We start from the raw sequence: 25,222 nt of genomic DNA, 5'->3' as shown, positions 1-25,222 counted from the left end.
GGAAAAACCATAGCCTTGACTAGACGGACCTTTGTTGGCAAAGTAATGTCTCTGCTTTTCAATATGCTATCTAGGTTGGTCATAACTTTCCTTCCAAGGAGTAAGCATCTTTTAATTTCATGGCTGCAGTCACCATCTGCAGTGATTTTGGAGCCCTGAAAAATAAAGTCTGACACTGTTTCCACTGTTTTCCATCTATTTCCCATGAAGTGATAGGACCAGATGCCATGATCTTCGTTTTCTGAATGTTGAGCTTTAAGCCAACTTTTTCACTCTCCACTTTCACTTTCATGAAGAGGGTTTTTAATTCATCTTCACTTTCTGCCATAAGGGAGGTGTCATCTGCATATCTGAGGTTATTGATATTTCTCCCGGCAATCTTGATTCCAGCTTGTGTTCCTTCCAGTCCAGCGTTTCTCATGATGTACTCTGCATATAAGTTAAATAAGCAGGGTGACAATACACAGCCTTGACGTACTCCTTTTCCTATTTGGAACCAGTCTGTTGTTCCATGTCCAGTTCTAACTGTTGCTTCCTGACCTGCATACAGATTTCTCAAGAGGCAGGTCAGGTGGTCCGGTATTCCCATCTCTTTCGGAATTTTCCACAGTTTATTGTGATCCACACAGTCCAAGGCTTTGGCATAGTCAATAAAGCAGAAATAGATGTTTTTCTGGAACTCTCTTGCTTTTTCCATGATCCAGCAGATGTTGGCAATTTGATCTCTGGTTCCTCTGCCTTTTCTAAAACCAGCTTGAACATCAGGAAGTTCACGGTTCACGTATTGCTGAAGCCTGGCTTGGAGAATTTTGAGCATTACTTTACTAGCATGTGAGATGAGTGCAATTGTGCGGTAGTTTGAGCATTCTTTGGCATTGCCTTTCTTTGGGATTGGAATGAAAACTGAGCTTTTCCAGTCCTGTGGCCACTGCTGAGTTTTCCAGATTTGCTGGCATATTGAGTGCAGCACTTTCACAGCATCATCTTTCAGGATTTGGAATAGCTCAACTGGAATTCCATCACCTCCACTAGCTTTGTTCCTAGTGATGCTTCCTAAGGCCCACTTGACTTCACATTCCAGGATGTCTGGCTCTAGGTGAGTGATCACAGCATCGTGATTATCTGGATAGACCATAGTGTCTCCTATAATCCTGAGGCTCAGAGAGGTTGACTGACTTTCCCAGTAAATGACAGAGTTGAGCTTTAGTTTCCCCATGGCAGGTGGGAGCTTAGTTTCCTGACCAGGGATCAAACCCATGTCCCCTGCATTGGAAGACAGTCTTAACCCCTGGACCACCAGGGAGGTCCCTTGGTTTTGGTTTTGTAACAGCGCAGAGCAGTGATTCCCATCTCATCCTCATTGCGATGGTGAAACGGGACTCGTTGGTGATGGACTGACCCAGTGCCAGGCCCAGTGCGTGTACATGGAGCACAGACTCTACCCCATGGCTGCCAGAGCCCAGCCCCTTTGCGGGCACTAGAAGGCACCGAAGACGCTTCTGTTGTCTCCCTGGTCCTGAGGGAGAACCCTCAGCCCCTCCTCTGCAGGTGCAGCTGTGGAAGGACAGGTGGTCCACACGCCAGAATAAACCTTCTGAAGCCGCCTCCGCCATCTTGGTCTCTGGCCTGGATGTGCGCATGCCCGGCATGACTCCGCCGCGCCAGGCTTCCGGCATCCTGTGCAGGTCTTCCGTGGCATTTCCGAAGGCAGTTCCCTGTGATATTGTTTCCAGGCACTTGTCAGGACGTTCTTTGTCCCATTTTTTTTTTTTTTTTAAATGGTAGTGATCATAATTGGTCTAAACTCAGTAAGATTATATTTACCTAGATTTTGCACTTACTGGAGAATACACCACGCAATTAATTCTAACGGCATAATTAATTTGAATTTACATTAATTAAATTAAATTAAAACATCAAACTTGTTTCTTCATCTACTCCAAAGAAGTTCAGCAATTTAATTGCTATGAAACAAGATAACCGAAATAAGGAGGGTATTTAACATACTTATTAAATGCCACTTAGTATTTCTGATTAGTATTTTTAGGGTCTAATTAGTGTCTAATTAACTTGCTATCGGCTATCTTTTCACAATACCAATTAAATTTCCAAACATCCTTTATAAACAGGCGGCCATGAAAAGGAGCAGATTAAGCATTGTTATGGGCGTGAGTTAATCAGGAAACATTGGCATAGTATTGTTTTATGTCTATAAATACCCGGGCTTATTAAAACTCATGCTGTGTTGCTTTTCACCATTAATTGCTATTTAATCAACTTCAAATAAAGGAGGAAATCTCTGAGAGCAGCGGTCATTGTTAGAGACAGACGAAGGGCCCAGAAAAAAAGGAGTGGGGGACAAGAGACCAGGAGGCAGAAAGATGCGGCCACGAGGATGGATCCAGAGATGATCACACTGAGTGCGTCAGAAAGAAAAAGGCAAATGCCATAGGATATCGCTTACATGTGGAATCAAAAACATGACACAGATGAACTTACCTGTGAAACAAAAGCAGACTCACAGACACAGAAAACAGACTTGTGGATGCCTCGGGGGAGGCGGGGGAGAGAGGGATGGATGGGGAGTCTGGGATTAGCAGGTATAAGCTAGTATATGTAGGATGGATCAACAACAGGTCCTACTGTATAGCACAGGGAACCATACTCGCTGTCCTGTGATAAACCATAATGAAAAGAATATTTTAAAAGAATATGTGTATATGTATGGGGCTTCCCGGGTGGAGCTAGTGGTAAAGAACGCGCCTGCCCCTGCAGGAGACACAAGAGACGTGGGTTGGATCCCTGGGTTGGAAAGATCCCCTGGAGAAGGAAATGGCAACCCACCCCAGAATTCTCCTGGAGAATTTCCATGGGCGGAGGAGCCTGGCGGGCTACGGTCCATAGGGTCGCAAAGAGTCAGACACGACTGAAGCGACTTGGCACGCATGCACACATATATATGTATCACTGAATCACTTGGCTGTACAGCAGAAATTAACACTGTAAATCAACTACACTTCAGTTTTAAAAAACAGGAGGCAGGAAGAGATGGAAGGGGAGGCGGGGAGTTTATGCAGCTATGGGTGGGATGTATAGAGTGGAGATTAAATGAAAAGTGATGCTGAGTTTCCAGACAGGGTTTTCCTGTTGACACTCCACCTCTAGCAGATGGTTAAGATTAAAATCCCAACTCAGAACAAGTTTAAAAGGATTAGAGTTAGCTACACACTGAAGTTCCAGGGGAGAACTGTCCTAGCCCAGACAGAGAAAGACAAGGGAGTCCAGGTATTGGAAACAGAGACCCTCAGCTTCTAGCCGCTGTGTGATACAGTAAAGTCACTTAGCCTCTCTGAGCCTATTTCATCATCTGTGAAAAACCAGACTGGCTTCGTGCCTATGTAGTCACTCAAGTCTCCATACTTGGAAGGACTCCATATTTGGGTCAACGCTTTGCTGCTGTCTCTGGAAATTCTTAACAATTCTTAAACAAGGGGGTCTCCATTAGCATTTTGCTCTGGATCTGCAAATTATGTAGCCAGTCTTGGTCAAGTCCCTCCCTACGGGGTTGCCGTGGGAACTGAGTGAGAGATGACCCTTTGAAAGTACCCTGCTGGCTGCCTTGCTTAGAGTAAGTCACTCAGGGAATGGAAAAGCACCCCAGAGTGAGCTCCCAGAGGACAGATGCTCCAGGGGCCTGTGGGTACCAACACGGCTGCCCTTCCCTGGGAGGAGGGACCCTAGGGAGCTGGGCTCCTGGACACTATCCGTGGCCCAGCCTCTGGGAAAGCGCTGGGCCTCTGCTGGTCTCGTTCTTGCCGCCCTGCTTGAGTGCCTGGCCTCTCTGCAGCTCATCGCCTGGGAGCCGGAGCAGGAAGAGGAGGTTACCATGGTGACCGCCCGGCCCAACTTTCAAGACAGCATCCACGTGGGCTTTGTGTCTGGCCTGAAGAAGTTCACAGAGTACTTCACCTCCGTGCTGTGTTTCACTACCCCCGGGGACGGGCCCCGCAGCACCCCGCAGCTGGTGCGCACCCATGAGGATGGTAGGCAGCCCCTGGTCCCGGCTCCCTCTGCCCCCCACTCCCTACGTGCCCCCCCTCCATGGCCCAGGCTGCGCGCTCCAGGCACAGGGCAGCCCTGCTCTTGTCTTCCAGCCTGGGGTGCCCCTGGAGCCCCGCGGGTCATCTTGCAGACGGTGGTCTCTCTCTGGCTCTAACTGGCCTCGGGTGGGGTGGGGGGCCTTCTCGGGGTGCAGTGCCTGGGCCTGTGGGACACCTGAGCTTCAGTGACGTCCTGGACACCTCGCTGAAGGTCAGCTGGCAGGAGCCAGGGGAGAGGAACGGCATCCTCACAGGTAGGCCCCTCGGCGTTGCCAACCCGGGGGGTGAGCCGGGCCGGAAAGGGTCATCCTGTCCATCCTCCTGCCGTCTACCCAGCGTCCCTCCAGAACCTCTCAGCAGACCAGTCTTTCTTGGAGAAGACTCAGAGGAGGTTCTCAGCCCCTCTGCTCTGTGGCACACCCCAGCTCCTCACCATGGCTGCAGTCCCCACACAGTGAGGGCGCCCCCCCGACCCACGATGCTCCCACTTCCCTGGAGGCACCTTGCTTCCAGCGCGTGTCCAACCGCCAGACTTGTGGGGACGTGAGCAGCAGAGCAGAAGGCTGAAGCCACCGCAGCTGAGCTTACACAGCGCTGTGGGCTCTCCCCAGGCTACCGGATCTCCTGGGAGGAGTACAACCGCACCAACACGCGTGTGACCCACTACTTGCCCAACGTGACCCTGGAGTACCGCGTGACCGGGCTCACCGCGCTCACCACCTACACCATCGAGGTGGCCGCCATGACCGCCAAGGGCCAGGGCCAGGTGTCGGCCTCCACCATCTCCTCGGGGGTGCCTCCAGGTGGGTGCCCACCTCCCGCGCTCGGCTTCTGCCCGCTCTCCTCCTGATGGCGGCCGCTTCCGTCCCACACAGCCAGCCCCTCCCTGGGGTCTGTGGTCCCCGGGTCCCCCCAGGGCTGGCCTCGCCCTCGTGATGGCAAGGCTGGGTGGACTCTGCTGCTTCCTCGCTTGGCTCTCAGGGGAGCCCAGACCCCGCAGGCCCCGACCCTTCTCTCCTTCGCCCCTGGCCGCCTCCCGCCCCCGACTGCCCACACCAGGCTCTGTGTCACACACTGGGGTCTGTGACTCAGGGAAAGAACGCCCACTGTCACCCGAAGGATCCAAATGGGATTCCAGCCAGTGGGAATGTGTGCTGGGAGCGGGGTAGAGCCGGGTGCGAGTAATCCCACCCCCAGTTTAAAGAGCAAGCTGAGGCCCCTTCTCAGCTTCTGCCAGACTCTGCGACCTCGAGCAAGTCACGTGCCCTCTGTGCCTCAGTTTCCCCGTCTGTATCAATGGGGAGAGGCATTGGGTACCCACACATTCCCGTCTGGGTCTGTGAGTCTGTGTTTGTGTGATGTGGCCAGGATGCCTGGAGCCTCCCACCCACCAGGATGGTTGAGATAACTGGGCTTCAGCCGACCCCACGTGATGATAACAGTGACAAGAAGGAGATTGTTTGTGGCCCAATCGTGTCCGACTCTTTGTGACCCCACGGACTGTAGCCCGCCCGGCTCCTCTTTTGTCCATGGGATTCTCTAGGCAAGAATACTGGAGTGGGTTGCCATTTCCTTCTACAGGAGATCTTTCCCGACTGAGGGATCGAACCTGTGTCTCCCACATTGCAGGCAGATTCCTTACCTTCCTAGCCACTAGGTAGTTATTAAGTTACTTGATAATTTAAGCCAGCACGACAGTTGATGAAGTGTTCACCCAGCCCAGGGCTGCACGCATCAGTGCACTGCATCCCCCCAGTAACCCTGGTGGCTCGGATGGTAAAGAATCTGCCTGTCAGTGCAGGAGATGCAGGTTCTATCCCTGGTCAGGATGATCCCCTGGAGGAGGGCATGGCAACCCACTCCAGTATTCTTGCCTGGAGAGTCCCATGGACAGAGGAGCCTGGTAGGCTACAATCCATGGGGTCACAAAGAGTTGGACACAACGAAGCAACTAACACACACACACAGGAACCCTGAGGTAGACGATATTATCATCTGCATTTTACCAAGAAAGATACTGTGGCACAGAGAGGTTAAGGAACTTGCCCAAAGACACACAGCATCGGAAGCAGTCTGACCCTGGCATCTGAGCTCTTTCTGTTCATCCTGAACCTCAAGGCTCCTGGTCAGGATACAAGGTCTCCTCCTTCCCCTCACCCCTCCTCCAAATCTCCCTCAGGCAGTATCATTTGGGGAGCGCTGTCACGGGTTATGGGTGGATGGAGAGGAGGATTCTTTCTAGGAAGCCCAGCCCCTGTTGCGTGTCCCTGAGGTTCTTTCAGCCCTGAGCCTGCCCCGTCCCTGGTCTGAACACAGCGAGCCATAGATGCAGGACGGAAGCCTGTGTTGGGGGCGGGGTGGGGGGCTGAGGCCTCGGTCGTGCTTGGAGGAGGAGGTTTCCAGGAAATATGTGACACGGCTCCCTCTGTGCCCAGAGAGCCCTGTTCGATGTGGAAGGACCTTCTTCTTAATCTCCCTTCCTGCCCTATTTCCTTTTTCCAGAACTCCCCGGAGCCCCCACCAACCTGGGCATTTCCAACATCGGCCCTCGCTCCGTGACCTTGCAGTTCAAGCCAGGCTACGACGGGAAGACCTCCATCTCCCGCTGGCTGGTGGAGGCCCAGGTAGAGCCTGCGGAGGGGAGAGTGGGCAGCCTGCCCTTCGCTTTGGCCATGCCCCTGCTCTCGAGAGCAAACTGTGTGTGTGTTTACATCAGTGTGAAGTCCATATGCAAGGTACAGAAGGCCAGGTACACCAAAAGTGTCCACAGTTCCCCTCTGCCTCACCTGTACACACATGCCTGCACGCACACACACACACACGCACACGCACACGCACACGCACACGCACACGCACACACCCTCTGATCAGTGTGGCGACCTGCTGGCCCAGAGAAATGACCAGCTGCTTCCTTTACACTCATGGTTCTCAGCTTGGCCTCACCAGGGGAGTGTTCAGAAACTGCAGTGCCCGGGTCCCACCCTCAGGAACTCTGATCTAGCTGGGGTTTTGGCTGCGATGAGTCTCTGGCTTCGCGTGGGCTTTCTCCAGTCGTGCTGCACAGGCTTTGCACTGCACTAGCTTCTCTTGTGGAGCCCCGGCTCTAGAGCAAGGGCCTCAGTCCTTACTGTACGCGGGCAGCAGCTGCAGTTCCTGGGCTCCAGGACTCAGGCTCAGTAGTTGAAGCACATGGGCTTTAGTTGCTCCGCAGCACGTGGGATCTTCCCAGACCAGGGATCAAACCCAAGTCCCCTGCGTCGGCAGGCAGATTCTTATCCACTGGACCACCAGGGAATCCCCTAGCTGGGGTTTTAGAAACATGCCAGCTGTTCAGGAGAATCACCTGGGAAGCTTACTTACTGAACAAGCAGACTCCTGGGCACCACCCCCAGGGTTTCTGATGCTTTCACGGGCAGGGCCCAGGAATGGTTTTGTATTGTAATAAGTGTCCCATGAGATTCTGATGCAGGCGGGCTCGGGGTCACCCTTGAAGTCATGTTTAAGGGCCTGGAAAGAAGGGGGCCCCAGTTGGTGTCCTCCAGGTGAGCCATGGGGTTTGTGTCAAAGCCTTGCATGGGCCAGCCTGCACCCCCAGCTCAGCCTGGAGGGCTGGCCGGCTCTAAGGGGGTCTCCCTTTGCAGGTGGGCGTGGTTGGGGAGGGAGAGGAGTGGCAGCTGATCCACCAGCTCCCCAACGAGCCCGACGCCCGCTCCATGGAGGTGCCCGACCTCAACCCCTTCACCTACTACAGGTACGGGGCGCGGAGGCGAGGGGCTGCCCGCGCGGCAGTGGGCTCGGCCCTGGCGGCCTGCCCTCACCCTTGCGCCCGCCCTCTCTCCGCCCGGCTCAGCTTCCGCATGCGACAGGTGAACATCGTGGGCACCAGCCCACCCAGCCAGCCTTCTAGAAAGATCCAGACCCTCCAGGCACCCCCTGACACGGCCCCGGCCAACGTGACCCTGCGCACAGCCAGTGAGACCAGCCTGTGGCTCCGCTGGATGGTGAGGCTCCCGCAAGCGCGGCGAGGGCCCTGGGGGTGGGATGTCTGCTTGCGCCTCATCGCCCTGCAGAAGCGGGCATCCGCTGGCTCACCTCCAGCCCCCTTCTCGCTTCTGGCCGTCAGTCTTAGCCAAACGAACAAGTGTTCTACATGACGAGAAGTTAGAAAACACTTTATTGAGCATTGCCATGTGCCAAACATTTTACTTTTTTCTTCCATATAATCCTGCAAAGGACATATTACTATCCCAAGTTACAGCTAAGAAAAATGAGGCTCAGAGAGGTTACGTGTTCACCCAGTCACACAGCTCCCTGCGGTGGTTCCGGGATTCAGACCTAAGTAGTCTCGCCCACCAAGTCGGAGAATGAGTGGCTCCTCCTGAGGTTCAGGGAGAGTTGGCAGAACCATTAAGCTCTGTCCCCGTAGGCTCCACATCGAGGGTCATTACCCCACGTGACCCCGCACGAGTTAGTGATACGGCTGAGGGCTTCCCCTCCCGCCAGGCGCTGTCTGAGTGTTCTGACTGCTATCGGTGTTGGACACTGAGCCCTCCCCGTGGGAGCCTGTGACAGTAATCCTGGCCCCACTTTACAGATGACGAAACTGAGGCAGAGAGAGGTGGGATAACTTTCCCAAGTAGCCTTCCCTCCATCCTCCCACACCCTCTAGTTAACAGCAGGGCTCAGAATCCCAACCCAGGGAGTCTGGCCCCTGAAACCCACTGCCGTAAACCCTGAGCATGCTTTTGTTCTGGGGGAACAAGAGAACATTTCTCCCCCTGAACATTCCCCCGGGACAGCATTTCCCAGGATGAAGCCCCACAGAGCAGCAAACCAGGAGGAATTCCTAGATGAGGAGACGTGGGGCCAGCTCTGCACAGCCCAGCTTCTTAGAAAACCCAGGAACCCTAGCTTTGGGGGGAGTTTGCCCAACTCTGCTTCACTTGGTCCCTCCAGCCACCAACTCGTTTTTTTAAACATTCGTTTATTGATATATTTATTTCGCTGCATCAGGTCTTAGTTGCCACGTGTGGGGTCCTAGTCATGGTGAACAGACTCTCTGGTCGCAGCGCATGAGCTCAGGAGGAGCGGGGCAGGGGCTGTAGTTGCTCCATGGCATATGGGATCTTAGTTCCCCGCCCAGGGATCAAACCCACGTCCCCTGCATTGCAAGGCGAGTTCTTAACCACTGGACCACCAAGGAAGTCCCCACACAACTCCTTTTGGCCTCCACTAAAGAAAGCTGAGCGCCGAAGAATTGATGCTTTTGAACTGTGGTGTTGGAGAAGACTCTTGAGAGTCCCTTGGACTGCAAGGAGATCCAACCAGTCCATCCTAAAGGAAATCAGTCCTGAATATTCATTGGAAGGACTGACGCTGAAGCTGAAACTCCAATACTTTGGCCACCCGATGCAAAGAACTGACTCATTTGAAAAGACCCTGATGCTGGGAAAGATTGAAGGCGGGAGGAGAAGGGGACGACAGAGGATGAGATGGTTGGATGGCATCACTGACTCGATGGACATGAGTTTGAGCAAACTCTGGGAGTTGATGATGGACAGGGAGGCCTGGCGTGCTGCAGTCCATGGGGCCGCAGAGTCGGACATGACTGACCGACTGAACTGAACTTAACTGAAAGATCTTTACTAGTTGTCCCAAACTCAACTTAAAAAGCACCGAGCTTTGGTTTATCAGAACCAAAGCTTATCAGGGTTATGGTTTATCAGGTCATTGCTGCCTTTCATTTACGTAGACAGCCTGACAGAGGCGCTGGTGACTGTAAGCCCTGGATAAGCGCTAATTATGAACAGTGAGCCCCGCCCCGCCCCCCTCTGCCAGCTGCAGGCACCTCGCGGAGCTGTCCACCTGCCCAGCCCACCACCCCCCATCCCCACTTCCCTCCTCCGCTCCGCTCCCCTCCAGGCTGGCTCTCTGATTGTCCCCTGCCCCTCGCTCTAAGGTTTCCAAGTACTAAAAGGCTGAGACGTCCAATACCCGGGGTGGGGGCCGGAGGGGCAGAGGAGGCAGTTGCCAGGCTGTGCGGGGCCTGGGCCCCTTGGGGCCCCCCTAATGGCGTGGCCCCTTACCTTTCCTTAGCAGGCGAGGGAGCCTGTGACCTGGGCCCAGCTCGAGCTCTCAGGCGCATCGATCGCTGCCTTAATGGTCTCTGGTCTGTTTCACTGAGTGTCTGTAGGAGCGGGGCCGGGGAGAGAGTATGGAGGGGGCGAGGCACAGGCTGAGGAGCTGGAGAAAGTGGGTCAGAACATGGGGGCCCGTGGATCAGGGGCTCTTTGGGGAAGCACAGCGGGGGCCGGTGAGAGCTGAGAGCACCCCAGCTCCAGCCCTGCCACCGTCAGAGCGAGAGTCTTCTAGCGCCTGCCCGGGTCACAGGCTGCCCCCAACAGGCCCACGTCTCCACTGCGGGTCAGCACCGCCAAGTTCATCCAGATGACCTTAAGGCAGTGGCCTCAGCCTCACCAGCCTAGTCACAGGCCCAGGAGAGGAAGTTGTTTTTGTTTTTTTTTTTCTCTTCACCGAGACTCCAAGAAGAAGAGGGAGGCTGAAAATGCACAGGAGAGGCGGAGGTGCGCTGGGCGGAAGGGCTTCCTGGCAGCGGCTCCTGTGCTGGAGACGCTGTCTCCGCATGCTTGTTCTCCAAGGGCAGACGCGAGCTGAGATCGGGCATGTTGCAAGCAGTTAAATAAGTATCTGTTGGCAGGCTGGGGGAGCGAGTTTAGTGGCAGAGACCGCGGCCAAAGGTGCCACGTGTTAGACAGCCTTTACGCCGCTCCTCCTGGGCCAGCCCCCTCAGCAGGGTCGTAAATTTGTCGTACACACTGTAGAGTGGTTTCTGCCTCTCCTCTGAGCCCAGGGGGAGACTCGGGGAGAAGGTGGGGCCGTCAGAAACACAGAGTCACACAACCAAGCCATGCTCAGCGTTGAGCGTGCCTCACACGGTGCCGAGAGGCTGGGCAGTGGGCTGGGTAATCCCGAAGTCTCCCTGGAAGAGGCCGCACGAGCCTGGCAGGTCTGCGCAGCGTGCGGCAGGCCTCACAGCAGTCTGCGCCCCACCCCCATCCCCCCTGCAGCCTCTCCCGGAGATGGCATACAACGGGAACCCCGAGTCGGTGGGCTACAAGATCAAGTACAGCCGGGCAGACGGCCACGGCAAGACACTGAGCCACGTGGTCCACGACCGTGTGGAGCGCGAGTGCACCATCGAAGACCTGGAGGAGTGGACGGAGTACCGCGCACAGGTGCAGGCCTTCAATGCCGTCGGGAGCGGGCCCTGGAGCCCGGCGGTGATGGGCCGGACCCGGGAGTCAGGTACCGGCCCGGGTGCCCGGCCCTCACCCAGGTCACCTCCCTGTGGCCTGGGGACACCCCGCCTCGGTCCCTAAGGCTGGAGCTGCTGTGCAGGAATGTCCTGGGCTCATTCTCCTGCTTGTGCTCAGCGTCTGGCAGAGCATCCTGTGTGTGTGTGTGCGCGTGCGTGTGCGTGTGTCTCTAGTACCTGATCCTTCCCTGCACTGCTTCCTAAGTTAGGGGGACAGGTTCCCAGGAGGCGATACCTGGCTCTGCGCCCTTTAACCCTGACCTCAGTGATGCCTGCAAGACCCCACGATTGGAGGTGGGGGAGGGGAAGGGGGGTGTGGGTTGGGTTAGCTCTCAGAACATTCCAGAATCACAGCCGCTCACAGGGGCCTGGCAAGGGAAAACCCACAGAATATGTGCTCCCAGCCTGCAGGCAGCCCTCATGCGTCCGCACGTGGCGGGTACCCTGTGGCTTCTTCCTGACGCCCTTTAAATGATGGCTCCCTTCCCACCGGGCTCCCCCCGCCTGCACCCCCACGGCTGCACTGGCAGGAAGCGCAGGCTCGTCCTGTCGTGAGTCTGAGCGGGGGTCACAGGGGCTCACCTCGTGCCAGAAGCAGCACGTGTGACGCTCCGGAGCCAAGAGCATCACGGTCGCGGTGAACATCATCATAGTTTGCTGTTTGGGGACCGCACCCCCGTTCCTTCCCTGGACTCCCTCCACCCGTCCACTGCGGGGTCCACGCTGGGTCCTGAGCCCCTCCTCCCCCTCCCTCCTCCCCCAGTGCCGTCCTCCGGCCCCACCAACGTGTCTGCGCTGGCCACCACCTCCAGCAGCATGCTGGTGCGCTGGAACGAGGTCCCCGAGGCCGACCGCAACGGGCTCGTGCTGGGCTACAAGGTGAGGGGCTCCCTGCTTCCCCGTCCAGGCACCCTGTCCTGGCGAGCCCCTGGTGCTCAGGACGCTGCCTTCTAGAGTGGACACGGGGGATCTGCCTGCCAGCATCCACAGGTCACCACGGCAACCAGGGAGTCCTCCCTTGGGGGTGGGGAAGCTTCCCATGAGGGCTGTGGGTCCTGGGGGGTCAGCTCTGCCTCCCCCAGGAAGCCACACTGGGTCACTCACTCTCAGCCCCCACAGGCCCAGATTCAGTTTCCATCATCTTCTAGAATTCCTTCCAAGCCTGCGCCTACAGCCCCAGCCTGGAAGTCATGAGACATCCCAGCGCTGCGGCTCCTGGCTGTGTGACCTTGAGCAAGTCAGGCCCCCTCTCTGGGCCTGTTTTCCTAGCTGGATGCTCTCCGAGGAAGTTCCAGCTCTGCAGCTTTAGTGCATCTCTGTGTCCCCCTCCCTCCCCAAGCACTAGCTTGTGTAACCCGGGGACCAAACCCCTCCGGGTCCACCCACTCATCCTCACCACCCCCCACCCAGCTCCTGGGGAGGAGACAGGAGACGTTCTGGCAAGACCAGAACACGGCCCTGACCCTGCGCTGGGCTCTGACAGGTGCTGTACAAGGAGAAGGACTCGGACGCCCCACCCCGGTTCTGGCTGGTGGAAGGAAACTCTTCCCGCAGCGCCCAGCTCACAGGCCTGGGCAAGTACGTGCTGTATGAGATCCAGGTGCTGGCCTTCACGCGCATCGGCGACGGGGGCCCCAGCCACCCTCCCATCCTGGAGCGGACCCTGGACGACGGTGAGGTCACACCCCCCCCAGGGTCTGGGCAAGGCTGGGAGCTGCGCTTCCCCCCGCACCACCCCCTGCCCAGCCCTGCCCCTCCTGGAATCTCCCGCTGCCCCAAAGGGAACTGTGGCCTCAGGCTTCCCCTGGGGGAGCAGGCTTCTGAGGGCCACCTGCCCACTGCAGGGAAGGCTAGCAACAGACCTCATCCCTAGGGAAGAGATGCCAGCGCATGGGGCCTTTGGCATCTGATCCAGCCTTGCTGGGGCAAGAAAAGAGAACCTGCGCCCCTTTTGCTTCTTGTCCGCTTGGGGGCAGGCTCAGGCCTAGAGCAGGTCTGTGCAAGGGAGAGGCCTGGTTTTCCCTTTGCACAAGCCTGCGGGTCCTGTTTGCCAACGAGTGACTCCAGCTGAGCTCCAGGCGTCCGTCTCTGCGGCAAAACACCCCATCAGAGGCCGCCCTGACAGGTCCTTTGCCCCGCTTCCTGCCCACACGCATCCTCACATGCTGCTCAGCACAAACATCGGTGGGGTCGGGCCAAGAGGGCCAAAGGAAGCCCAAACACCATGTGTCTCTGTGCTCAAAAGTGATAAATCAAGCTAATGATCTGTTAAATTAAATATGTTTCATCCTTCCGCCTTGACAAATATACCCTCCTAATGACCTGGAAGGCCAAGTTCAAATTTAAAAATCTCAGCTTCCTTGGCGTTCCCGGTGGGATGGAAGCTGTGCAGGAAAACCTATGCCCCCGTCACCCTGGTTCTCTCCCCTCCTCAGCCCCTTCCCCTCTGGCCTATACCCATCTCCATCCACATGCGTGCCCCAAAACAGCCGCCCGTTGGCCATTCCTGGGTCCAGAAGGGCAAGTCTGCACCCTGGGGAGGGTGGATCCGGGGAATAGACCCAGGAAGCATGCTTGGGGCTGTTTGGACAGGGAGCCCCAGATCTGAGGATTCCAGAGAGAGGTCTGGAAAGAGGAGTGGTGCCGGCTCGGGATGGGCACTTCCGTTTGCCCCCAGGCTGGAGCCTGGGTCCCTTCTACTTCCTGCCGAATAATACCTGGGTCCCTTCTACTTCCTGCCGAATAATACATAAACCTCCCTGATCACATGTCTGTGCCCCATGCTCACACACAGACACACACTCCCCCGCAGCTCACTGAGCCGAGCGGCCCTGTCCCCCGCCTCCCCCGAGCTGTTCTGCGAGAGCGGGGTGGGTCATCTCCCGCCTCCCCCAAGCTGTTCTGCAGGAGCCGGGTGGGTCTGGGGGCTGAGCAGCGGCCGCACCATCACCTGCTCCTCCCTTGTGCCCCCCAGTCCCGGGACCCCCTGTGGGCATCCTGTTCCCGGAGGTGCGGACCACATCAGTGCGGCTGGTCTGGCAGCCCCCCGCTGCCCCCAACGGCATCATTCTTGGTAAGGCCTTCCCCTTCCCCGGCCCTGGCCACAGAAGCAGGAGGTGTAAGATACAAAGGAGACAGATTCTGCGTTGGCAGGAGGGAGACTGAGCCCAGGCAGCGTTCACATATCCTCGAGAAAGGTTCTGACTTCTCCCACTGGAAATCTCAGTCTGGCAGAGGACAGATTTGTGGTGGCCCAGGGGGAGGGGGAGGGGGAGAGGGGGAGTTTGGGGTCGGCAGGTGAGAACCCTAGAATGGACGGACAGCGAGGTCCTCCCTGAACACAGGGAGCTGTGTTCAGTGTGTTGGGATAAACCCTAATAGAAGAGAATACTATAAAAAGAATGCGCGTGTACACATATTACTGAGTCACCTTGCTACACGGCAGAAATCTACGTAACACTGTGAATCGACTAAACATCAACTTAAAAAAAAAGAAACTGTAAGATTATCAGCTGGAAGGCACGGTCAGGTTCAGGTCTCTTAAGGATCATTGATTAGTTCTGTGCCCCCACAGAGGGGCAGGAAGGGCCACTAATCAGCTCTGTGCCCCAAGAACCCCAGGGCCCCAGCTGATGGGCCATCTGGTAAACCTCGGCCATGGCTTCTAAGTGTGGCCAGGTCAGGCTGCCCTGACAGGCTCAGTCCAGAGGCTTTCACAGGTGGGAAATGGGGCCCACAGCCCCCAGCAGGGATGCAGTAGATGGGAAGCACCATTTCATACCCAAGGCTCCTCCCTTAACACACACACACACACACACACACACACACTCACACTCACAGATGCAGGAGGACGTGCAGGGTTGAGAGCAGCAGCCGTGTGAACTTGAGCCCATCTTCTCCCCTCCACGGCCTCAGCCCCTCACCTGTAATGTGGGGACTGGACCACCTATGTCCGGTTCAGGGCTCTCAATCCTGGCACCTCCCGGTGAAAGTCATGCCTCTGCAGAGTGGAGGTGGGGAGGGCACGCGACTTGGACTCAGAAAGACCTGGGCTGGCTGGACTTCTGGCTTGGTCACTTCCTGTTAAGTGGTCTGGCCTCTCTGAGCCTCAGTGTCCTCCTTGGGGGGCTGGGCTGGGTGGAGGGGGGGATCACAGCTGTCCAAGGCCCCCAGAGTCACACTCCCCAGGGGGCAGCTGAGGACGTGAGAGTGACCCAGGGTGGCTCAGGGGCAGACACTGTGGTGGCCGCGGGCTTGGGGCCCTGGGGGCAGCCTGCCCTGCCTCCCAGCGCCGCCCCCCCACTTACCGCCCCGCAGCGTACCAGATCACGCACCGGCTCAACGCCACCTCGGCCAACGCCGCTGCTGTGGAGGTGCTCGCGCCCAGCGCCCGCCAGTTCACAGCCACCGGCCTCAAGCCGGAGTCTGTCTACCTGTTCCGCATCACGGCCCAGACCCGCAAGGGCTGGGGAGAGGCTGCCGAGGCCTTGGTGGTGACCACCGAGAAGAGAGGTGACTGTCCCCTGGGGCCGGGGAGGGGGCGGGCGCTCACCCCCTTTCCTGGTGCCCCGCCAGGGGTGGGCCAGTGACAAGCTGTGAGTCTCTTGTCCTGGTCCCCAGTGAAGAATGGGCTCTCCCCTCTCTGTCCCCAAGGCCAGCACCAGCTCCAGTTGGCTTCCAGAGCTGGGCGGGGCGGTCCCCTTCCCAGGACCGTGCTCTGAGCTGATACTGGTTTTCCGAAGAGGGGGTTGGTGAGGCCAACTTTCCTCCTCACTCCCCGCCCCCTCAACAGAGGGATCCAGTTGGGTGCAAAACGGGGCTGCAGCCCGGAGCTCCGGCTGCCTTCACCCTGCGGCCCTGAGCTGGCTTCTCACCCCAGATAGGGTTCCCCAGAAGCAGGCCTGATCCCCGGGCCCCTGTGAACCTGACTTATCCGACAGTGTTCCCAGAAAAAAACCCAGAAGAACAGTGGTTCTCAACTTGGCACCCCCCACCGGGGCCACTGGGCAAAGTCTGGAGGCCTTTGGGTTGTCACACGTGGAGAGGAAGGCGTCCTGGCACCTAGTGGGTGCGGGCACATAGCCCACAACGTGCGGGACAGGCCCCGTAATAGAGACTCATCCACCCAAAGCCGAAGCGCAGAGAACCCCCGCCACAGGCCGTGGGGACGCGAGAGGGGACCACGCACGGGCGGCGGACACACCGAGTCCTGTGGAGGGAACGCGGGCTCAGCCACACTCCGTCAGGGCCAGCCTAGCTCCCATCGCAGCCCCGTGCAGACACGGGGCGAAGGAGCCGGTGTCCACACCTCTCACTGTCAGCCCTGGGGGGTGGGTGGGGTGAATTCCCAGACACCCGGGCCTCTCCTAGCCCAGGGACCACCGCTGACCAGGAGCCCCGATGCTGACTGTCGGGTCCGCTGTGCATGGAAGTGGGCTGGGGAGGCGGGCGAGAACGCGCATCTCTTACTCCCGCCGCGTGCTCACCCGCTCACCCCCTGCTCCGTGCGCCCCCCCAGACCGCCCACAGCCCCCCAGCAAGCCAGTGGTGCAGCAGGAGGACGTCAAGGCGCGCAGCGTGCTGCTGTCCTGGGAGCCGGGCAGCGACGGGCTGTCCCCCGTGCGCTACTACACCGTCCAGACCCGCGAGCTGCCCAGCGGCCGGTGGGCGCTGCACTCGGCCTCCGTGAGCCACAACGCCTCCACCTTCCTCGTGGACCGGTGAGGCCCCGCGGCCTGGCCGCCAGCATCTCCACCCTGCCCCGCCCAGCCGGGGCCACAGCACCCTTGGAGGGGCTCCTGGGGGCCCGGAGCCCACCCCCACATGGCTTCCACAGCCCCCATCCCCCAGACCCCTCCCCATCCACGCACATCCCCTCTGGCTGTGTCCGAACCTCCCTCCCCACCCTCCCTGGAGCCTTGTTAGGGCTGCCTCTTAATTATCTATTTCTGGAGCCTAGAAGCCCCCCCTTCGAGAGAGGCTGGCCACTCTTCATTAGCTGGATCCCGCCAGCCAGCCGGCATCTCCCTCTCCATCTTTAATAGGGGAGTGGAGCTCCGCTCTGAAATCTTGCCTTCAATTTAATTCCTACTGGGATGCATTTTTAATATTCCAGTTGACGTGCCCGAGAGTTTTGAGCAATACTCTTCTCCCCACCCCCTGCCGCACCCCCAATAAATCAAAAAGGAAGCCATTTGCCTGGAGAGGAAATGAGCCTTACAGAGATGAAGTGCTGGTTAACTCTTGAGACCCTCAGCCCCTCCTGAATTTACTAAGTGCAAAAGCGGGCTGGCAGTTCTTGGGGGCGGGGTCAGCTCCCAGTGGGGTTCCTCTGCCTGCAGGCCCCTCCGAGGTAGGAAATATGTGGACGTTTCCACTTGGGGACCTCTGGCTGGGACCAAGGGTGAGGCCACGCCCGGAGCCGGCCTGGTCTAGGGGCCCCAGGTTGCAGTCACAGCAGACCGTCCTTCTGAGACTCCATCTTCCTGTCTGTGTAGTGGATCTGCACCCTCCCGGGCTGCCCTGGGGAGATGGCGAGCAGAGATGGGGGACCAAAGGGACACCTCCCCGTTCATTTATTCCGATTCCTCTACAGGCTCAAGCCCTTCACGTCCTACAAGTTCCGCGTGAAGGCAACCAACGACATCGGAGACAGCGAGTTCAGCGAGGAGTCAGAGCCCCTGACCACCCTGCAAGCCGGTCAGCGCCCTCTGCTTGGTCTCTCTCTCGGTCCCCTGGACAGTTCTGGGCACTGGGCATTCTCTTTGTGGGGAGGGGGCCTCCAAAGATGGAGGGACTCTAGGCCTGCTGGATCCTTGGTCTGGCTCCCTGGGCAGACTCCCAAGGAGATTTGGGTCCGAGGGGCTTTCTCCAGGGCTCAGCACCCATAGCCAGCCTGGCGTCCTCATGTCTCCGAGTTCACGGCCAACCCCAGGAAGCCGCGTCTGCGTGGGGAGGCAGAAAGGAGAGGCTCCAGGCCCTCGGCTCTGGGCTGGGGCCAGGGTCCCGGCCCCTCTCCCCATCCACATTGGCTCTTCTTGTGCAGGAGTTGGGGCGGGCAGTGGGGGTGGATTGTGCCTGAAGCGGGACCAGCATCAGTGGAACCTGGTTCCCATGGCGTCCCAGGGGCCCCAGAGCTCAGCTGCCCACCTCTCCCCACAGCCCCTGACGAAGCGCCCACCATCGTGTCCGTGACACCCCACACCACCACCTCGGTGCTGATCCGATGGCAGGTACGGCCGGCAGGCGGGGAGGGGCCCGTGTCCCGCGCAGACTCGGTCACAGTCTGCGCTCAGACCAGCAATTCACCAGCCCTGGCAAGACCGGAACACGGTACCCACATGCATAGACACGCACACTCACATGTACACGGACACACCCTTCACTCCTCTCCCCGTAATCAGATCCTGCCACGTACCCTTGTGTGGATGAGGACCCAGACTCGGGGAGGGGATGAGAAAGTCCCAGGTCACCCAGCTACTAGCTGGCCCTAGGTGCCCTGAGGTCAGCAGAATCCTCGGACAGAGACAGGCGTGGGGCATCCAGGGTCTCCATGAACCCAGCCCTGCTCTGGGTGAAGGGGTTCCCAATAGAGACCAGACACAGGTTTGCGTGCCCCACCTGTGCCTGGGCCGGGCTCTGACCTGTGAGCAGGAACCCACTGTCCAGGTACAGGTACAAAGAATGCCCCTTCCATCCCTGCCCACCCCCAGCCACTGCTCATGTGGGCACTGCCTCTCACATGGCCAGAGGAAGACCCAGGACACTTCTCAGAGAGCCAGCTGCCCCTGGGTACCTTCGCGACCCTCCCCAGCCCCCTGAAGTCCAGCCATGGGGCTCAGCAGGTCACCCCCAGAGGCCCCCAAACCAGGAACTGTGTCTCCTTTTCACAGGATTAGAGGGGCAGGTGCCAACCTTTGCCTACCTGCAGTCCCCCTGAAGGGGAAGCCTTTGAGGAGGAGACAAGAGGGACCTTCCCCAACCCTCCCCCAGCCCCAGGCCCCCCTGACCAGGACGGTCCCCAAAGACAAAATGACCTGGAGCAACCAGGAGCCAGTGGAGGCTGGAGCAGGGCGGGGCCGTCCTGATGGAGTGAGCCGCAGGGAGGTGCCAGATGCAGCCAGGGACACAATTAAGGAGCTCATAAAAGGCTGAACTGTTGCAGCGGGTTTCTTAGAAGAGGTGTCATAAAAGGTAGTTTCCACCTTCTCCAGAAGCCTGTTCTCCAGCTCATCTGAGGACGGGAGCAGAAAGCAAAGGAGAAAACAATAAAGACACAGAGGCGCAGTGCAGGGCGACACACTCGCCCTGGGTCTCGCTGAACAGCAGGGCGAGGGCTCTCCCTAGTTCCTAATTCCTGGGAAACTCCAAGAGATCTCAGCCAGGGTGGTGATCATGTGAGGAAGTTTCTAGACAAGGAATGACACTTTAAGACTCGCTCTGCATCCAGAGTCGTGCTCAGAGCCCCCACAATGCTGTGTGACCTTGGGCAAGTTCCTTTCCATCTCTGAGCCTCGTTTTCCTGCTCTGTTCAGTGGGAATGGCGTGGTCATCCCTGCCGTGCCCTGCCTCACAGAGAATGCTACCGGGGTGGAATAACCTCGCTGGAAATGCTCGGAAAATTCAAGCTGCTCATTGCCACTTTGATTCCTTTCCCTGGTCCAGACGCAGCCCCTGCCCTGCCCCTGCGGGAGGCCTTGTGGGGGAGGGAGGGAAGGAAGGAGGGGCCGAGTGGAAGGGGACGTGCCCAGCGGGCTCCATCCTGCCACCCCCTGCCCTGCAGCCGCCGTCTGAGGACAAGATCAACGGAATCCTTCTGGGCTTCCGGATCCGCTACCGGGAGCTGCTCTACGACGGACTGAGGGGCTTCACGCTGCGCGGCATCAACAACCCAGGGGCCAAGTGGGCGGAGCTCACCTGTGAGTGACAGCGGAGGGAGTTGGGGTGGGCGGAGCCTGAACCTCCCAGCTTCCCGGAACCTGGTTAACCTGGACCTCTGCCGTCCTCCCCTGTGCGCGCCTCTCACCCCGTCCTGTTCAGTCACCAAGTGCATGTTTCCTTAGCACTTCACACGCCCCCGGACACTGGGGGGACACCAGGGAACAAGACAGACAGGGTCCCTGCGCTCTCAGAGCTTGCAGGCTGGAGGAGGAGCCAGGTGCTGGAGAAGAAAACCCTGGTAGGGGTGTCTAAGACTGCTGGCATGACCGTTGTGAAGGGCATATTCCAGGGGAGCCTAAAGCCGGTGTCAGACAAGAGGTCCCAGGGGATGCCCTTGGCGATGGCCCTGATGGATGATTCCAGGTCTTAAAGAAGTGGGGGTGGGGGGTCCTGGCATGTGCAAAGGGCCTGAACTGGGAAGGACTCAAAGCCAAGCCTGGTCGTGTCCCAAGGGCAGCAGTCTGGCCCCTTCTGGTTCCTCGGAGAGGTTACTGTTCTGCCCTGGGGTCCTCGGAGCCCAGCCTGCCTCTGCAACTGGAAGGAAGACGCGAGAAGCCGAGTAGAAACCCCAGAGAGTCATTCAAGCTAGGGAAGGATGCGCCGTGCTTTCGGTTAGGACGGTTACTTCAGGGACTTGAAGATGATGGCTGGTGATGGGCAGGGGGCCCAGGTAGAGGCAAATACGGCGATGTAGGGGAGAGCCGGAGGTTGGCCCCGAGGAAACAGGCTTGGGACAGAGTTGAGCCAGTCTGGGAGATGCCGTGCTGTGGTCCACCCCCCACTGATTCATGCTGGGGACGGGCAGGGGTCGCAGGAAATCAGTCTCCAGATGGGTAGTGGGACCAGACCAGAGACAGGTGGGAGCGGAGGAGCAGCTTAAGATCCTCTTGATCCGTCTTGACGCTTCCTTCCATCCTTCTCTTAAACCCTCTGCGCCCTGTCTTCCAGAGGGTATTAGCAGAGAACAAGATGATTGAACGCGGAGCCAAGGAAAATTAATAGAAAAAAACTCAGAAGTAGCTGATCCAACAGCTTGCATTCTTCTTTTTTTTTTTTTATCTTTTGGCAGACATGTGCTAGTGGCTGTGTTTTTATAGGCCTGTGTATAATACAGTCGTATTTCCTAGTAGTAAAATGGCTTCTGGTTCATATGAGGAAATTAACGACACCGCTCCATCACGGCAGGAACTCAGCCTTTAGACAAGGGCCCAGAGGGTCCCTCAGAACCGTCTCCATCTGGGGATACTGGGCTCCCAGGGGCTCCTGGTGCCCTGTGACTTCCGGCAGGTGCACGCCAGGGTGGGGCAGCATCGTCCTGGGAGCTGTCTGCCCCAGCCCCTAACTCAGGAACCTGGAAGCCGCTTCCCTCTGCACGTGTCTTCCCACCCCGCCTCCTCATCGGGGTCTCTGTGGCACGGCGGGTGTGTACTAACCTCCTCTCTCTGCTGTCTCCCTCCGGCCCCCTCCGCACCCCACCCCCCGCCCCGACCACCCCCCTGACCCCACCCCATAGCCTTCTACTCCATGCGGAACCTGAGCCGGCCCAGCCTCACGCAGTACGAGCTGGACAGTAAGTCCCCTTGCACAGCAGCTCCCCGACGGGCCAGGCCTTCCACGGGGAGGGGAGAGGGGCCTCCGAGGACGCCTGCCGGCAGCCCAGAGCTGCGCCCACCTCAGGCTGCTTGAGGAAAGGCGCCTCCCTGCACACACGTGATGTTCCTGAAATGCACAGAAAAACAGGGAGTCTCCCGGGAGGGTCTGCCCCAGCCCTCATCCATCAGGACAGAAGAGAAAGGAAAATGGCTTTGGTCTTATGCTCTGGGGAGCCGGGGATGGTGACAGGGGATCCATGGTAGGACCCGGTGGTCCCGCTGGTTGGATGTGTTGGGGTTCACGCTGCTGCTGCCGCCCATCTCGTCCAACAAAGGCACTTGTCAGCTCAGCTGTTTTGCCCGCCGAGTTCTACCCTGAAGTGAGCAGAGCCCTTTCTTCCCCCAGGGACCAGGACAAGTCCCTGGCCAGTGCCCTGGCTCCCCACCCTCACTCTTTCCCTACATCCCAGAGGGTGCTTGGTTCTCCCCAAGACCCAGAGCCTTGAGCCAGGGGGCCTCCCGTTAGGGGCCCACGTTAGACTGAGTTATTCATCTCCCTCCTTCCTCGTGGGCGCAAGCCCAGGGCTGTCAGGGTGGTTAGAACGCCCACCTGGGGAGGGGGAGCAGAGAGGAGCCCCCCAGCAGGCACAGTGATGCCCCCCCAGGTGTCAGGCCCGTTTTCCTGCAACTGCCCCCCTCCCAGCTTCTAAATGTCTCCCCCCAAACACCCCAAAGTGAGTAGGAACAGAGGGTTTCTTGGCACCAAATTCACATCCAATAAGCCCCTCTCTCTAAGGCTGAGCCCCGCCCCCATGTTGAGAGTTGGTTTAGGGAGACTGGGGGTGGGGCGGGGGGGATGGGAAGGAGCTGGGAACCTGGCACCCCTGTGATCAGGGTACCAGGACAGGCAGGGAAGAAGCGGCCTGTGACCCGGCGTGTCATTCGCACCTGTTGCCCCAGCGTGAACGTCAGTAGTGCCCCTCTCGATCCTAAAAGCGTCCGGGATGGTCGCATCCTGTGCGGGGTCCCAGGGATGAGCCAAGGCGTCCCCCGCCGCGGGCCAGCCGCCCCCCAGCTGTTCCCTGTCCTTTCCTGGGCCTGCACCCCGGGGTCCAGGCTCGCAGAGGAGCATCATCTCAGCCCCCCGCAGCCTCCGCCCTCCATGACGTGAGCTCTGTGTCTCTCCACTCCCTGTCGCCCCCAGACCTGAACAAGCACAGGCGCTATGAGATCCGCATGAGCGTGTACAACGCCGTGGGTGAGGGGCCCTCCAGCCCGCCGCACGAGGTCTTTGTCGGGGAGGCAGGTGAGCACCGCTGCACTTCCAGCCCCCTCCCACCCCGGCCCTCCCCTGCCCCAAGAAGCCCAGCAGGAGGGGGTCTGGGATCTCGGGGCCCAGCCCGGCCCAGCGCCTCCTCCCTGGGGGCTCTCTGCACACTCGGTTCCCCTCTTGCCCCCCAGTGCCCACGGCAGCGCCCCGCAATGTGGCCGTCCATGGCCCCACGGCCACACAGCTGGACGTGACGTGGGAGCCTCCCCCGTTGGAGAGCCAGAACGGGGACATCCAGGGCTACAAGGTAGGGGTGCTCGGGCGGGGAAGGGGGCCCAGGGGACACAGGGCCCGGCGGGGCTTGGGAGGGACCCAGGTGTGGTAAGGGGCAGAGGTCCTGGGTCTACACTCGCTCTCTTGGCTGTTTGCATCCAACCCACTGAAATACACGCAGCTGGAGCAAAACACTACCCATCCTCCCGGCGTCCCTGGGGCAGGCGGCACTCAGATGCTAGAAACTCGGGCCACACCCCAGCTTGTACCATCCCCACAGCTTCTACAACCCCCGCCCAGCCCACCAGCTCCCAAAGCCAATGTGAGACCCCTGAAACGGTTATTTAGCCAACTCTAGTTACAGTATGGATGCTAACTGAATGGCCAGTTAGTAAAGAACGACCGACAAGGTCTTGGAAATCTCTGTTTAAAGTTATTTCTAGATTTTAGACAATGATGTGTGTTTTGACAGGATTCTATTCGTCTCCGGTATTTGCTAAGCCCTTTAGAACTTCCCTGGTTGCTCAGATGGTAAAGAATCCGCCTGCAAGGCAGGAGACCCAGGTTCGATCCCTGGGTTGGGAAGATCCCCTGGAGAAGGAAACGGCAACCCACTCCAGTATTCGTACCTGGAGAATCCCATGGACAGAGGACCCTGGCAGGGTAGAGTCCACGGGGGTCACAAAGAGTTGAACATGACTAAGCAACTAACATTGCAGTGTTTGCTTAAGACTCCTGAAAGCCTGTTAAAACTGGTAGAGTATAATGATTGTACCCATTGCACAGATGAGGAAACTGAGTCCCAAGTTAGTGACTCAATGAGGTCACCGAAAAAGCTGACAACAGAGCATCAAACTCCAGGTCTGCTGGCCCTTGCCCTGTAGGGGGTGGGGAGGAAGCGCTGGGCACACAGCCACTCGGATGTGCTTAGTCGCTCAGTCGTGTCTGACTCTTTGCGACCCCATGGACTATAGCCCGCCAGGCTCCTCTGTCCACGTGGATTTTCCAGGCACAAATACTGGAGTGGGGAGCCATGCCCTCCTCCAGGGATTTTCCCAGCCCAGGTCTCCCTCACTGCAGGCAGATTCTTTACCGTCTGAACCACCAGCCTCTGGAGGAGGTGGCAATAGCGATGTGCTGCTTGGCTGGACACTCAGCCTGCGGGCGTGTCTGAAGCCTGGCTCCCACGCCAGCGTCCGGCGCCGCTCTGATTCCTGGCAGTGGTTTGTTGCCCCAGAGGGCAGTCCAGTGTAGCAGCGAGGTGGCGAGGGTGGGAGCCACCAGGAGCGTCCTGGTTCAGCCCTGGTCACACAGGCAGAAACTTGAGTTTCCACAAAGGCAGGGGCCTTGCTGGGTCCCACGGCTCGTGGAGACCCCATATATAGGAGTCTGGCTCTGTGTGGGATGAAGAAGGCGGGAGCGAGAAGGAGAGACGTCTCGCCAAGGATGCTCTGAAGATGGATGACGCTCCTGAGCAGTGCCAGCTGGGAGAACTAAATATTGCGCCCCTAGCATATGCCTCCCCAGGGATGACAAAGGAGCCTGGCGGGGCCTGCTCTAGCTTGGCAGACACCAGGCTGGGGAGATGTGAACACCTCCAGTTAATGCACGGTCCCCGGAAATGTGTGGGTGCCCGGGCATCGTGCATCACACCGCAGAGGTCCACGTGCTCAGGGGAACATCACAACCAAGCAAGGACGCTGATGAGGGA

General features: G+C 58.4%; 1 protein-coding gene across 2 annotated transcripts in view; it reads left to right on the top strand.

The window, feature by feature from the left end:
• The window catches only part of SDK2 (sidekick cell adhesion molecule 2), a 272,105-nt gene that overhangs the window by 209,439 nt on the left and 37,444 nt on the right, over positions 1-25,222 (top strand). Inside the window, exons 19-36 of one of the 2 annotated variants that reach the window (XM_025279402.3) lie at positions 3,848-4,043; positions 4,256-4,354; positions 4,712-4,903; positions 6,603-6,724; positions 7,742-7,851; positions 7,951-8,101; positions 11,189-11,426; positions 12,200-12,315; positions 12,920-13,109; positions 14,411-14,509; positions 15,754-15,948; positions 16,955-17,156; positions 18,032-18,135; positions 18,598-18,668; positions 20,219-20,354; positions 21,890-21,946; positions 23,173-23,274; positions 23,430-23,545. In XM_025279402.3, coding sequence (XP_025135187.3) covers positions 3,848-4,043; positions 4,256-4,354; positions 4,712-4,903; positions 6,603-6,724; positions 7,742-7,851; positions 7,951-8,101; positions 11,189-11,426; positions 12,200-12,315; positions 12,920-13,109; positions 14,411-14,509; positions 15,754-15,948; positions 16,955-17,156; positions 18,032-18,135; positions 18,598-18,668; positions 20,219-20,354; positions 21,890-21,946; positions 23,173-23,274; positions 23,430-23,545 — 2,496 coding nt within the window. The remainder of the gene's footprint in view (positions 1-3,847; positions 4,044-4,255; positions 4,355-4,711; positions 4,904-6,602; positions 6,725-7,741; positions 7,852-7,950; positions 8,102-11,188; positions 11,427-12,199; positions 12,316-12,919; positions 13,110-14,410; positions 14,510-15,753; positions 15,949-16,954; positions 17,157-18,031; positions 18,136-18,597; positions 18,669-20,218; positions 20,355-21,889; positions 21,947-23,172; positions 23,275-23,429; positions 23,546-25,222) is intronic. The other variant, XM_025279404.3, reaches the window with a different exon arrangement.

This window comes from Bubalus bubalis, chromosome 3 (genome assembly GCF_019923935.1).
Source record: "Bubalus bubalis isolate 160015118507 breed Murrah chromosome 3, NDDB_SH_1, whole genome shotgun sequence".
NCBI lineage: Eukaryota > Metazoa > Chordata > Mammalia > Artiodactyla > Bovidae > Bubalus > Bubalus bubalis.
The sequence above is the reverse complement of the archived record's forward strand: the minus strand, read 5'-3'. Positions and strand labels throughout refer to the sequence as shown.